Source organism: Pseudorca crassidens, chromosome 19 (genome assembly GCF_039906515.1).
Source record: "Pseudorca crassidens isolate mPseCra1 chromosome 19, mPseCra1.hap1, whole genome shotgun sequence".
Taxonomy (NCBI): domain Eukaryota; kingdom Metazoa; phylum Chordata; class Mammalia; order Artiodactyla; family Delphinidae; genus Pseudorca; species Pseudorca crassidens.
This window is the reverse complement of record NC_090314.1, coordinates 49,503,998-49,516,609: the sequence shown is the minus strand read 5'-3', so window position 1 is coordinate 49,516,609 and position 12,612 is coordinate 49,503,998. Positions and strand designations below refer to the sequence as shown.

General features: G+C 41.1%; 1 protein-coding gene across 12 annotated transcripts in view; it reads right to left on the bottom strand.

Annotated features, from left to right (window-relative positions):
• TANC2 (tetratricopeptide repeat, ankyrin repeat and coiled-coil containing 2) overlaps positions 1 to 12,612 on the bottom strand; it is a 362,156-nt gene that overhangs the window by 58,450 nt on the left and 291,094 nt on the right. For all 12 annotated transcript variants that reach the window (XM_067717046.1, XM_067717048.1, XM_067717051.1 and 9 more), the window contains 2 exons: positions 12,252 to 12,418; positions 8,188 to 8,795 (listed from right to left, as the gene is read on the bottom strand). In XM_067717046.1, the coding sequence (XP_067573147.1) occupies positions 8,188 to 8,795; positions 12,252 to 12,418 (775 nt within the window). The remainder of the gene's footprint in view (positions 1 to 8,187; positions 8,796 to 12,251; positions 12,419 to 12,612) is intronic.

The following is a 12,612-nucleotide window of genomic DNA, read 5'->3' as shown; positions in this document are numbered from 1 at the left end:
GTCACCTAAGTTTCTCTAGTACCTAGCGGAGTCCTTGGTGTAGAGTAAAAGTTCAATAAATGTTTCATGAATGAATAAATGCCACGCAGATGCGTTCATGGAAAAGCAACACAGGGACTTCCAGACCCACTGTCTAATGCACTACCCAATTCAACCTTGAATTGGCAGGCATCTCTGTTGCCACGGATCAACTGTGAAATGAGTGTGACCACGACTCGAATACTGACCGTACACTGACAATCCTGATCTTTTTCATCTCTCATCTTAAAATGCTGCCTGCAGTTAAACTTATAGTCTGCTTATTGCAAATGACACCCACATCTTTACAAAAATGCTCGCCTCTATCTTCAGCTTTTCAGTTAGTAACTGCTTTGGCATGTTCTTTTTGTGGCTTTCTCGTGGAATCGGAATACAAAATACATCTCTAGTCAGCTTGTCTTACTGTTTCATATTCAACGCGGAGATGGAAGCGCTTACGATAAGGAGGCTATAAGTAAAGCGTGCCCAAGATGTACCTTTGTAGAAATGGGTGCAACAGCATGATTTCTTTTTAAACATAGAACTTGGATAGAAATTTGCTGCTTTCTCCCGCTATGCCTCACAGTCTCCTCCTGTGCTTCTGTTCTGTTAATGCATCACTGGCCCTAGGAAAACGGACGCTGTCTGCCTCTGCTGTGCCAGTGAAGCCTTTAGGCAGCTGGCAGGGCTTCATGAGGCAGCAGAGCTGTGACGCCATTGAACTGCCACAGTTTGAAACGCCAACAACAGGCACAGGAAGATGGATCACTTCTTCTTCCTTCACGTTCCTCAGCTCTTCCTTTGTACCTCCAGCACAGCACTCGGCCTTAAATTATAGCTGGTTATAAATATGTCTGTTAAAACTGCTATCCTGTAAGTCGTGGTACACAGATCTGTCTTACTTGTATTTGTATCCGCTGTAGTGCTTAACACAGAGCCTTGAATATGTTACCTAACGAACTGGGTGTGTGCCGAAATGCATGCCTTCACTTTCTACCGACGTGCAGGAGCAGAAAAACGAAACTACTTAACTGTGGGAAGAGTTTCTCAAATACTTCCAGTTGCCAGCTTAAAGTTAGTACCACTTACCACTTCTTTGTTCATTCATTAATTCATTATTTAACAAAATATTTGCTGAGTGCTGACTGTGTGCCAGCCACTCTATTAATCATTAGGAAGACCAAGGTGAGCGTGATAGGAAGGTTCGTATCCTCATGGAGCTCACTCACATTCTAGACGGGCAAGTGGACAATAAACAAGTATTCACAGACAATAAATTAATAAAAGACTAGAAAGTAAAAAGGTTGCTATGTTAAAGCCAGGAAGGACTTTCTTAGATAAGGTGACACGTGGAAGTCTTAGGAGGTGGCCATTAGGCTGCGACCTGAAGGAGTGAGGGATCTTGCCATGTGATGAGGGAAAGTGAGCTCCGGATGGAGCGAACTCTTAAGTGCAAAGAGCCAGGGGTGGAGAAGAGCTTAGCAAATACTAGGAACTGGTAGATGACCATTTATGACCAGAAAATTGTGAGTAAGAGGGAGAACAAATGAACTTAATTAGAGAGGGTCGGCAGAAGCTATCTTTGTAATACAGGGCTTTGAAGGATCGGGCTTTGATTTTATTCTAATCACAACAAGAAGCCACTGCAGGATTTTCAGGAGGAGGTTACATAGGGTGTGGTCAGTAGAGGTGGAAATAAGTGGATACTTACAAGTAAAATCTGGGTGGTAGAACCAAGTGAGTATGCTGATGGCTACAGTGACTACATGTCTCACAGCTGTGGGTCCTTATGGTTGAGTGAATAGAAGGCTATTAGTGTTGATTTTACCAAATGTGGAGACTCAGCTGCTTTTGAAAGTCTAGAGACAGCCGAGTAAGCTGCTCCGCTCACAAAAAAAGAAAATGTGCTGTCATATCCCACTAAGCTTGCAGTAACTCATTCTGATTGCTGTGCCATGAATCTTGGTTTGACAATCTAGGAAAGCCTGTGGGATTCCCATCTTTTCATTCAGCCAGTGTTGCTTCAGAGACTCATTAACAGGACAAATTAGGCTCTATTTCCTAGGCTACTTTCAGTACCAAAAATTTCCCTTAAAACTTCCCTGCTCTATTTCTTTCTTTTTTTTTTTTTTTGCGGTACGCGGGCCTCTCACTGTTGTGGCCTCTCCCGTTGTGGAGCACAGGCTCCGGACACGCAGGCTCAGCGGCCATGGCTCACGGGCCCAGCCACTCCGCGGCACGTGAGATCTTCCCGGACCCAGGCACGAACCCGTGTCCCCTGCATCGGCAGGCGGACTCTCAACCACCGCGCCACCAGGGAAGCCCTCCCTGCTCTACTTCTTATGTGAAGTTGCTTTAACCCGTATTTGCTACACCTTAAAAAAGCAATATATATATAAAGTTTAAATATATAAAGCAATATTATGTTTGTAGCAAAATCAAATATGGGAGAGTACAAGTCCCTTCTGTGTCTTCGTTAGCTGACTCTTCTGCACGCCTGCCAAGTCATAAAATGATGCTCTCTCTCCATCTTCTAAGCAGAACTACTTCTCTGTATATTTATTAACTTAGCAAACTTCACGTGAGTTTTTATGACAGTAAAAATAAGTAGTTCTCAGTTTTAAATAGTTGTGGAGAAAAATTCTGATTACCAGCTTTCCCCAAACTTAATTTTGGACTTGGAAAAGGAAAAAAAATATGTTATAGCTGTACATCTCTGAAGACATGAGAGTTTTAACAATGCGGACAATTTACCTATTTGACTGATAGACGTGGGTTCCATGATTTATGCTGAGAGAAACAAATTTGTAAAGTTTAAGGACATCATGCCTGGGGAAACTGGACATATTCCCAGATATACATTAGATTTCATGTAATATCTTCCTTGCATTATATTACAAAACCATGACCCTGGGTCACTAGAATAATAGATATTCCATTATTATTTTGAGTCTCAAATTTATTCTTGATGCCAATAGGGAGTTAGAAAATGGTTTAGATAATAAGGACAAAATATTTATTGCATATTAGACAAATCCCCCCAATTATTATAGATTAGTGAAATCTCTCCATGAAAATCACATATCGAAATCATGACACCAGAAGACTGACTTCCCCTTAGTGGTAGAAAAGAATTAGGAGTGAAGCAGATCTGGACCCAGAACAGTGATTAGAGAGCTAATATTTCTAGGCAGGTAACGTCATCTACTAAGGGACATGTACTAGCAAAAGGTGTTTGGTACACCTCTCCTCTCTCTGCATTAACTCTTCCAAACCTCCTAAAGGCTGACTTAGTTCCAGAAGCCTCTTTTTTTCTTAGCATGATCTGTCACTTTGCTGAATTCTTTCCTAATGCTTTTAGAAAGCAAAATCCATCTGCCAGTTCAAGGGGTTGTTGTGGGAGCCTGCAATGGCTGAGGAGCAGTAACCTCAAGTTCGTGCTTCAGTGAGGGTAAGGTTAAGTGTCGTTCTGCCTGAAGGCTCCTGTTTGGATTAAAAAAACAAACAGGGCTTCCCTGGTGGCGCAGTGGTTGAGAGTCCGCCTGCCGATGCAGGGGACACGGATTCGTGCCCCGGTCCGGGAAGATCCCACATGCCGCAGAGCGGCTGCGCCCGTGAGCCGTGGCCACTGAGCCTGCGCGTCTGGAGCCTGCGCTCCGCAGCGGGAGAGGCCACAGCAGTGAGAGGCCCGCGTACCGCAAAAACAAAACAAAACAAAACAAAAACCAATAAAACCACCACAACCCTGCAACTCACCATTTTGTGGTCATTTCAGCCTTACGTATTCTTTAAGAAGCCAGGCTGTACAAGTTCCTGACACAGAATTAGTTTTCCTTTATAGGGAGAATGGCCTCTTTTTTTTCCCTTTGACAAACTGCTTCTACTCTGACACTATGCTTTGTGACGTGGATTTTGGAGCACCCAGTCTCCAATGTGTAATTTGCTAACATGGCCAAAATAATTAAGAAAAATCTTAAAGAACACTTATTGTAAGATATCAACTCTGGCCACAAGGAATTGAGTAAGTCCTCAACTGTCCTCACAGGTACAGTTAGGACTTGTGTAGCCTTTTCCCTTTTCCACCCACTATAAATCTGCTACTCTTAGTTTGAGGAAATCAGGCCAGCTCAAATCAGGCTTCCAAATCAAACCTCATTGGTCCTACAGCTTAAGACTCGTTCAAGTTTACAACAGGCTTCCTGCGTTTTATTCAAACAGTTAAAAATAAGGCAGCTGAGTCTTTGAATCTCTATGTCAAAATCTTACATGTATATACACATCAAAATGTTGATCTGAGAGCTGTTCTTAGGGAAGGGGAGGCTAATACCATGAAAACAGAGATAACAGGAAAGAAACAGGAAAAAAAAGAGTGGGGATTCATTCAGGGGTAGCCTAAAGCTATGTAGAAATATTAGGCAGTAATTGGACAGCACCACAAGGCTGGTGGCCCCAACTGTCTACTCTACCAGCCTCACATTTCAACTATCAAAGTCATTAATAGGTTGGATTATAAAGGCTGGTGACTTCTCTTAAATGCCTTACTTAAAATACGCAAGTTGCATTTAATGTTTTCTACTTCCCTGTTATGAGCACAACAACAGAGATTAGTTTATTAGATTAGTGAGTTAATCTGAGAGCTCAGTGGCCGAGGGAATAACATATAAGAAAGATTAGTTTCAGAGTATGACAGAATATGACAGTGATGAATAGTGGGAAACAGAAGGCAGAATAAGGTGGTGAGGTCTAAGGCTTATGAGTGCTTCAAGGGGCAAACTTTCATCTAGAATGTAAATCTAAAATCTTAGAAGTTTTGATGTAATAAAAGATTTTGCAGTGATACTTTGCTTACAGTTTGATAAACACCAACATGCATATATATACAAATACCAAGCCAAGAAAAGGTATCTATAACTCATTTCTTTCTGTGACAGACGTGTATGCAACCTTAGGTCACTCTTTCTGGGATGTCAATTGTCTGCCCTGATTCTGGGACAACAGGAAATCTGATATTTAAAATAAGGAAAACTCTATCTCAGCTGCTGCACTGACCTCCAGCTCTGCTTTTTCCTCTTTCTAGCGCCATCCTCAGATTACTGACTCTCTTCACTTAGCAGAAGTACCTCCCTGGGTGGCCTATTTCTGATGAAGGTCAACTACTTTTTGGCTTCAGTAGAATATTCTCATCGGTGTCTAATTCCCTAATAAGGTCAATAAGTTCAGGGTGAAGACGTGAGTGTTGAAAGCCCAGGAAAACGGACTAGAAGAGATGTTCTGTAGCTTCTGAAAGTTCTCCTTACACAAAGTTATGCATGTCAGGCACTGGCCTACATAATGTGACTTCAGAGGCACTGAGTTAGTCTTCCCTGGTCTACTGAACCACATTAGATGTTCTAGAGAGAAGCTGGAGATGAAGTGGAGAACAGAGTGGGAAACAATGTACAGGAAATAGAGGCTGAAGCCATAATGGCAAACCCTGCCTGGAGGGAGTCCTGCTAATCAGACTCGCCTACAATGGAAAGCAATTACAGCCAGTTTCTTTGAAAGGCCAGCCTGGGCTTTGCCAGTGACATTAAATTCTTAGTGAATTTCCATCTCATTGACCCAGGGGGCCTCGAGCTCTGAGATCAATACCTTAGTAACAAAGCTGGTGCCAGACAGTGCTGGGAAGAAGGCTGAATTCCAACTGAGATGAAACGTGTAAGAAAGCTTTTTTGATAATGCCTGGTCCTGTTTGCTCTCTGCCATTAAGTGATATACGATGATCCCTCAGCAGCCCTGAGTGTTATTCAATCACCAGGGAACAGACTACACAGCATTAGAAGTTAGAAGTGTTTGCTCTCCTTGTCCCAGCGCATCAGCCTCTTGCCAAAATGATTCTAGTTAATAAACAATGTTGAGAAGGTAAGCCTGTAGAGCCATGATATGGCTGCATAAATACCATCTTTTTCCCTTTGAAAGCCTGGGGGTTTTATCTGTTGTAAGGATACTGTTAATTCAGCGTTCGTCTGGCTCCCTTGGACCTCAGTTCTCAATCCTCTGAGACGTTCCAGGATAAGAGAGCAGATCAGCCAGCAAAGTTCCTCTGGAAACTGATTTCAGTGTTCATTAGGCAATTCTAGATTGGTCTCTTTTTCTTAACTATGTCGTTGCCAACTCTGTGTACCAACATCAGCAGCAGTACTAGTGGGATTTACAATAAAATCCTCTTGGGAATGGCATACAACTCATAGAAGAGACTCAGACCCAGGGTTTTTAAAAAAAATCTTGTGCCCCCAGATGCGGATAGCAGAAGACTCCTGCTGCCTATCCAATCAGCCACAGGATTTAGCTAAGGTGCACCTGAAAGGTCTATTACTGCAGAGAGAGAGGAGGACAAGGAACATCCCCTGACCACCTTCTCCGTACTCTGTGCTAGTCTAGGCACTACACTACATGACCTCAATTCTCAACAGCTCTAGGAATTATTATTCCTTTTATGTAGATGAGAAAACTGTCTCAGAAACATTGTGTAATTTTCCAAAGGCCACAGTTCCTCGAAGAGGTAGGATTTATTAAGCAGGTCATCTGACTCTAACGTTTATGTTCTTTCCACTACAGCATGTTTCTTTAAAAAGTTTCCCTCTTAGGGAAGACAGCACAAAATCTCCTGCCTGGCTTAATATCGTCATCAGAGTCTGGAACTGATTTTCTAATGAGTCAGCATGACGTAGGCCGAGCAGCATGCCCACAAGCACAGGTGTCTCTAACAGGACCTGGTGAAGAACATGCCTCACGAGTAATAATAAAATCCCAGCACGGTCAGAGACGGTCAGCCTCTGATGACTCACAGCGGAAGGCAGAGGCAAACCTGGCCTATCTTCTTTTTGAGTCACAATAAGCTCTGCGTTTGTCAGCTATGTTGTTGGTATCTTCTTTGTTTCCAGGAAATCAGGACTATACCTGCTTTTGAAAACATCAACTTTATTAAAGGAACAGTTCTTTCAAAAAGGAGTGTGAAGGAGTAGAAAGCACACCTCACTAGGATGCTAGAGATCTAGGTTCTACCCAAGAGAATGGGAAACAGTTTCATATCGAGTCTGGTTTGTTGAGCTGAGAGAGATTAAGCCAGGGTCAAGCTCATCAGGAGAGAGTGCTGGGGTAAATCAGTGACGTCTGCCATGGGTGCAGGATAGGGGAGCGGTGGTACACACAGCGCATTTGCCGTTCTTCTTTTAACTCCTCTTCCTTTCTCCCACCTGTTAACCTTATGGCTTTTCACAAGTGATTCAGCATTTTAAGGCCTTTATAGTAAAATAGGGATAATGACACTTTATTTATCTAAAGGTAAGAGTGGCTAAATCAGCTGATCTCCTCACGTCTTTTTCAGCTATAAGGTGTAAGATTCCATTTTCCACTGTAAATCTTAGCATCAGCTGGGCTCTAATGGGGTCAGTCATTGGTGACTTTAACAATGGCATGGCTTTTAAAAGGGCACTCACAATTTTAAAACAATTCTGCTCTAAGTCAAAGAGGTGAACAATGTATCAATTCTTTCTGAAGAATACTGAGGAAGTCTGTTAAATGGTTAAATTAATTACCGCCTGGGGACTGCCCTGGTGGCGCAGTGGTTAAGAAATCGCCTGCCAAAGTAGGGTTCAAGCCCTGGTCCGGGAAGATCCCACATGCTGCAGACCAACTAAGCCCATGCGCCGCAACTACTGAGCCTGTACTCTAGAGCCTGCAAGTCACAACTACTGAGCCCGTGCTCCGCAACAAAAGAAGCCAGTGCAATGAGAAGCCTGCTCACCGCAACGAAGAGTAGCCCCTACTCGCCGCAACTAGAGAAAGCCCGCATGCAGCAACGAAGACCCAACGCAGCCAAAATAAATAAATAAATTAAAAAAAATTAATTATAGCCTGTGAACCCTAGTGGAATCAGAGAAAGTTGTTTAGAAAAATACAGGAATGTAAGGAGCATTCTAAACATCTATGCAGATTTTGAGTCTTAAGGAAATAATATTGTGAGAAAATAAACTTCATCATAGCCTTGTCTTAAGAAGAAACAGAGATGATGCTTCCTTTATGTGAAATGTTCAATGAAGAACACTTCTCACTGTTTTCAATACCCATGCTCCATGCAATAAATACAAAATAGGCTCACAAATTGCTTATTACAGATCTATGGCTTACCTGGGATCACAGAGAAATTTGGTTTTCTCTCCTTCTTCTCTCCAGATAAGCCATTCTCGAAAAGAAGGATGTACAAACATACGAGTCATGTCTCTGCGCTTGATTAGGAACATGGAGAGGTTCTCCATTCTCTGCTGAAAATCCTCCCATTCTAGCGTGCCTTCAATGCTGCCAGCATTGATGGCTTGGAAGATATGTTCATCAGTCAGTGGGTGGAGAGAGGCCACTGCCACATTCAGAAGAGGCATCACCCGGTCAAAGGAAGACTGGGTTGGGAACTTCATATTGCACTGGAGTAAGTAAACCTCAGAGAGCGAAACAGGAACTACTTTGTAGCTAGAGCTCTTTAACACTAGATAGCCTTTCTCTATGAGGTCAAATGTGAGTTTCAGGTATAGATAGGACCCTTGACTGAGTGTCTTGAGATGAGAACTGAGTTTGCCAAATGTAGTATTGTCCATTTTGCCATTAAGTGAAATGTTATTCTGGATCTCTGAGCTGCTGTGTATCCGGTGCAGGATGTAAGCCTGCAGGTCCTGGTCTATGGCTTCATTCTCTTCTAGTCGATCCAAAAAAATCCTATGGAAAGGCAGCAGCTTGGTAATTTCCTAAAACAGATGGAGAGAGAGGGAGAGAGAGAGAGAGAGAAAGACCTTCAGTTTCCCCTAACTCTTGTGATAAACTACGAGGTCCACAAATTTATTCTGAACTTCTGAGTGGTCAAAGAAAAGAGGGAAATACGATCGAGTATTAGTGTCCATAGATTAAGACATATTAGTTGCACAGGAGGGACACTTTTCCTAATATTGAGACTTAAAATAACTTTTATGGGTCTTCATAAAGGGCACTTTAGGAGTGATTTAATGGTCACTATCCTAAATAACACTCACTCCTAAAACAGAAAAGAGAATGCCATCTAACTTCTGTTGTAATTTTTCTCAGCGTAAACCATAGCCTAATGTCAAAGTACAACTCACTAAGATAAATGTAAAAGGACTTAAAGAATGTCATATAAAAATGTGACCTTCTATCCCACTTGATAAAATGAATTTATTTTAATGTAGGTTTTTTGGAGATGCCTTAGCCCAAAGGAACACTTCTAATAGTGGGAAGCTTGGTACCTTGGTGATCTGCTTGGAAATTACATTGGGGGAAGGTGACAGGGCTTTGTGGTGACTCTCATGCTCTGGAATCCATCTTTTCTTATCTGCTTATAGACTTTGCTCCTGTAAGTATCTATTCCCTCTCCTGCATTAATTTCCTCTTCTCTTCTCTTTCTGTCTTGTCTCCACACAGACATGTGACTCCATATTCCTCCCTCCAACTGCTATATCTCTGTTCCCATGTTTAGCAAAACCTAACAGAAAAGTTTTCTCTACTTACTGTACTTCATTCCTCCCTTCCCATTCTCTCCTCCATTTGTTGCAATCAGGCTTCAATCTCGTCACTTCACTGAAATGGTCCTTGCCAAGATGATCAGCAATCTTCATCTTGCCAAATCCAATAACCAAGTTTCATTTCTCTTCCCCCTCAGCCTCTCAGCAGTATCTGACACAGGTGAACACATCTTTCTTCTCGAGTCCCCTCCTGCAGCTTTTGCTTCCACAGCATGCTCCCCTCGTCTTCCTCTTAGCACACTGGCTACTCCTACCCAGCCTTTTTGGCTGGCTCCTCTCTCATTTCTCAGTCCACCCAGGGCTCACGTCTCCATTCTTTCCTCTTATCTGGCCACCCTCACTCCCTAGAATAGTTGGGTCCCATGGTTCTAAATATCATCTATACATGGATGATGTCTAATTTCATATTTCCAGCTTAGTCATTTCTTCTGAGCTCTCATCTTATATCTCCGTCTACTCAACAATGACACCTGGATGTTTCATAGACAAACTTAATGTGTGATCAAATCAGAACTACTAAAATCTCCCCCCACCACAAAACCTCCACATGTCAATAAATGGTATTACCACTAACCCTAGCACCAAATCGTAGGAACTATATATGATCCTTCTCTTTTCCTCAAACCAGCAACTACCCAGTTGCTCACCAAAACCCCACAATTCATCCTTGAATCTTCTCTCTTGCTCATTCCCACATCCAGCCCATCATCAAGTCCTTTTGATTCTTCTTCAAAATATACTCCAAATATGACCACTTCAGAGGGTCTCCACTGTTCCCACTCTAGTCTAAGCCACCATCACCTTTCACCTGTACTTCTGCTTCCATTCTTGATCCCCTACATATTATTATCTACACAGCCAGCAGCCAGAGAAAGTAAGTCAGATGTTATCACTTTACAAGGTTCCTTGGAGAGGCCTTTCCTATCTGCCCTTTCTAAAATATCTGTCATCCTCATTTATCCCTTTACTCTGTTATGTTTGTCTTCATAGCACTAACACTACCTAAATTTTTAATATATGTTCATTTTTTACTTTATTATTTGTGTTCCTCACTAGAATACAAGCTTTATGAGGGCAGGGATATTGTCTGTCTTGTTCACCATCGTATCCTCAGCTCTTAGAAAGAGCCTTTTATACTTGAAGTATGTAAAAAATGTTTGTGGAAATAATGAATGATCGATTATGAGGGTTCACTTTTAAAGACCTAGAAATTGTTTCATTGTCAGCTAAATAATTTTAAAAAGTTATTGGTTGAAGTGAATGAAGTATCTGGGAAGTTGTTGCAGGTCTTGATCTATGAAGACATTGACATTTGGACTTTGAGTGTATAGTACTTTTCCTGTTCTTTGGCACAGCTGAAAAATTAAAGTTACGTGGTCTACCAAGTCATACTTAAAACGTCTTTTGAGATTGCACACGGCATTATATAAAAATATAAATGAAGAAAAAAACCAAAACCAAACAAACAAAAATTATATAAACAAACATATCTCCTAAGTACGTACTTAGTAAAACTAGTCAGAGACTGTGTTCCTGGAAGTTTCTTTTATTCATCTTTCATCTTTCACAAGCTACTGACCAATAATGGCGGATTACATAATTTTTAGTTGTAAAGATGCATTTACGTTGATTCATTCACATTCCTCAAATTACTTTTGAGATTTTAATAACAAACATCTGCAAGTTGGTGGTCAGGATCAGAAGTACAGTCTTTGATCAAAGAAGGCAGACTGACCTAAATTGGTCAATCTATAGGAAAAATACTAAATGCCTGGGAGAGGGGAAAAGGAGGGCACCGAGACCATTTTCTGTATATTAACAACTGTTTTAAGGGAGTTGCATCAAAATAGTGGGATGGGTGTATAATATGCAAAATTTTAATGTTCTTTAAAAGAGGCTATGGTTAGGGGAAAAAAGGTTGAGAAACCCTGTTTCAAACCAAGTGTGAATATGTAAAGAATGGAAAATACCAGCTCAGCTATACTGTGAGTGGTAGAGAAGGTGGAGTCATTTCTCCTCAGCCTGTATGTCTTTTACAGGCACAGTTCCAACATTCCTAGTCATTCTTCTAGGCCATAAACTGAGTGATCAGTGAGTGAGCAGGGATGGTAATTAAAAAAAACTCTTATCTCCCAGTTGCAGTAAATTTAATATAAAGCCTTAATATTGCCAATATTTCTTAGAAAAAGAAATATATAGAAGAAAGTCCATCTTCATGCTATAGAAAGTTGAGAAACAGAGGGAAGAACTAGAAAATCTGACTCTACACTGTATATTGAACTGAATTTTGCCTGGCATTAAATGATAAAAAACATAAAACAAAAGTCAAACAGTGAATTAGAGTGTTACACCATCTATTTGCTTTGCTATACTCATGACAAAGTCTAGAAAAGTGGACTTTCTTTTCATGCTTTTTAGAGGGACACTTTATCAAAACTTACCCAGAGCAATGGAAATGGGAATTTGAGCTAAGAGAGTAGTATACAGAGAATGCTCTCTCTAGATTGCATCTCTTACTCTCAAAGTATGCTCGTTGGGAATTACTCTTGCTAGCGCTCTAGGACATGGTAGAGATTTGGAACTAAGAGTACAAGGACCTAGAATTTTTTCAGTTTAAGAACTCTCCAAGGGAAGTAATTTATGGTCCAAAAGCAAACAAACACATACCTGTAAACTGGTCCTAACTGTTACAATTAGTTTCAGCCAGGAAGGAAATTTTCCAATCATTTTACTCAGAAATGACACAATTGTATCCCCATAATCCGGTTTGTGAAATTCTGCTTCATTTAATCCATCAATTAAGATGATGAAATCTCCATCTGGGATTTTTCTCTCTGAGATAGAAAGAAACAAATTACTTAATAATTACAAGTGGATAAGTGAGTTCTTTCTGGGTCTTTGATCACATATCTTCTTGGAAGAAAAAATTAGAAAAGGTCTGTTGTGTGTTTAGTGAATGCTAAGGGTACGTAATTTATTATAAACACGTGGAATAATTCATTTAGTGGGTTCATTTTGCTTTTCACCA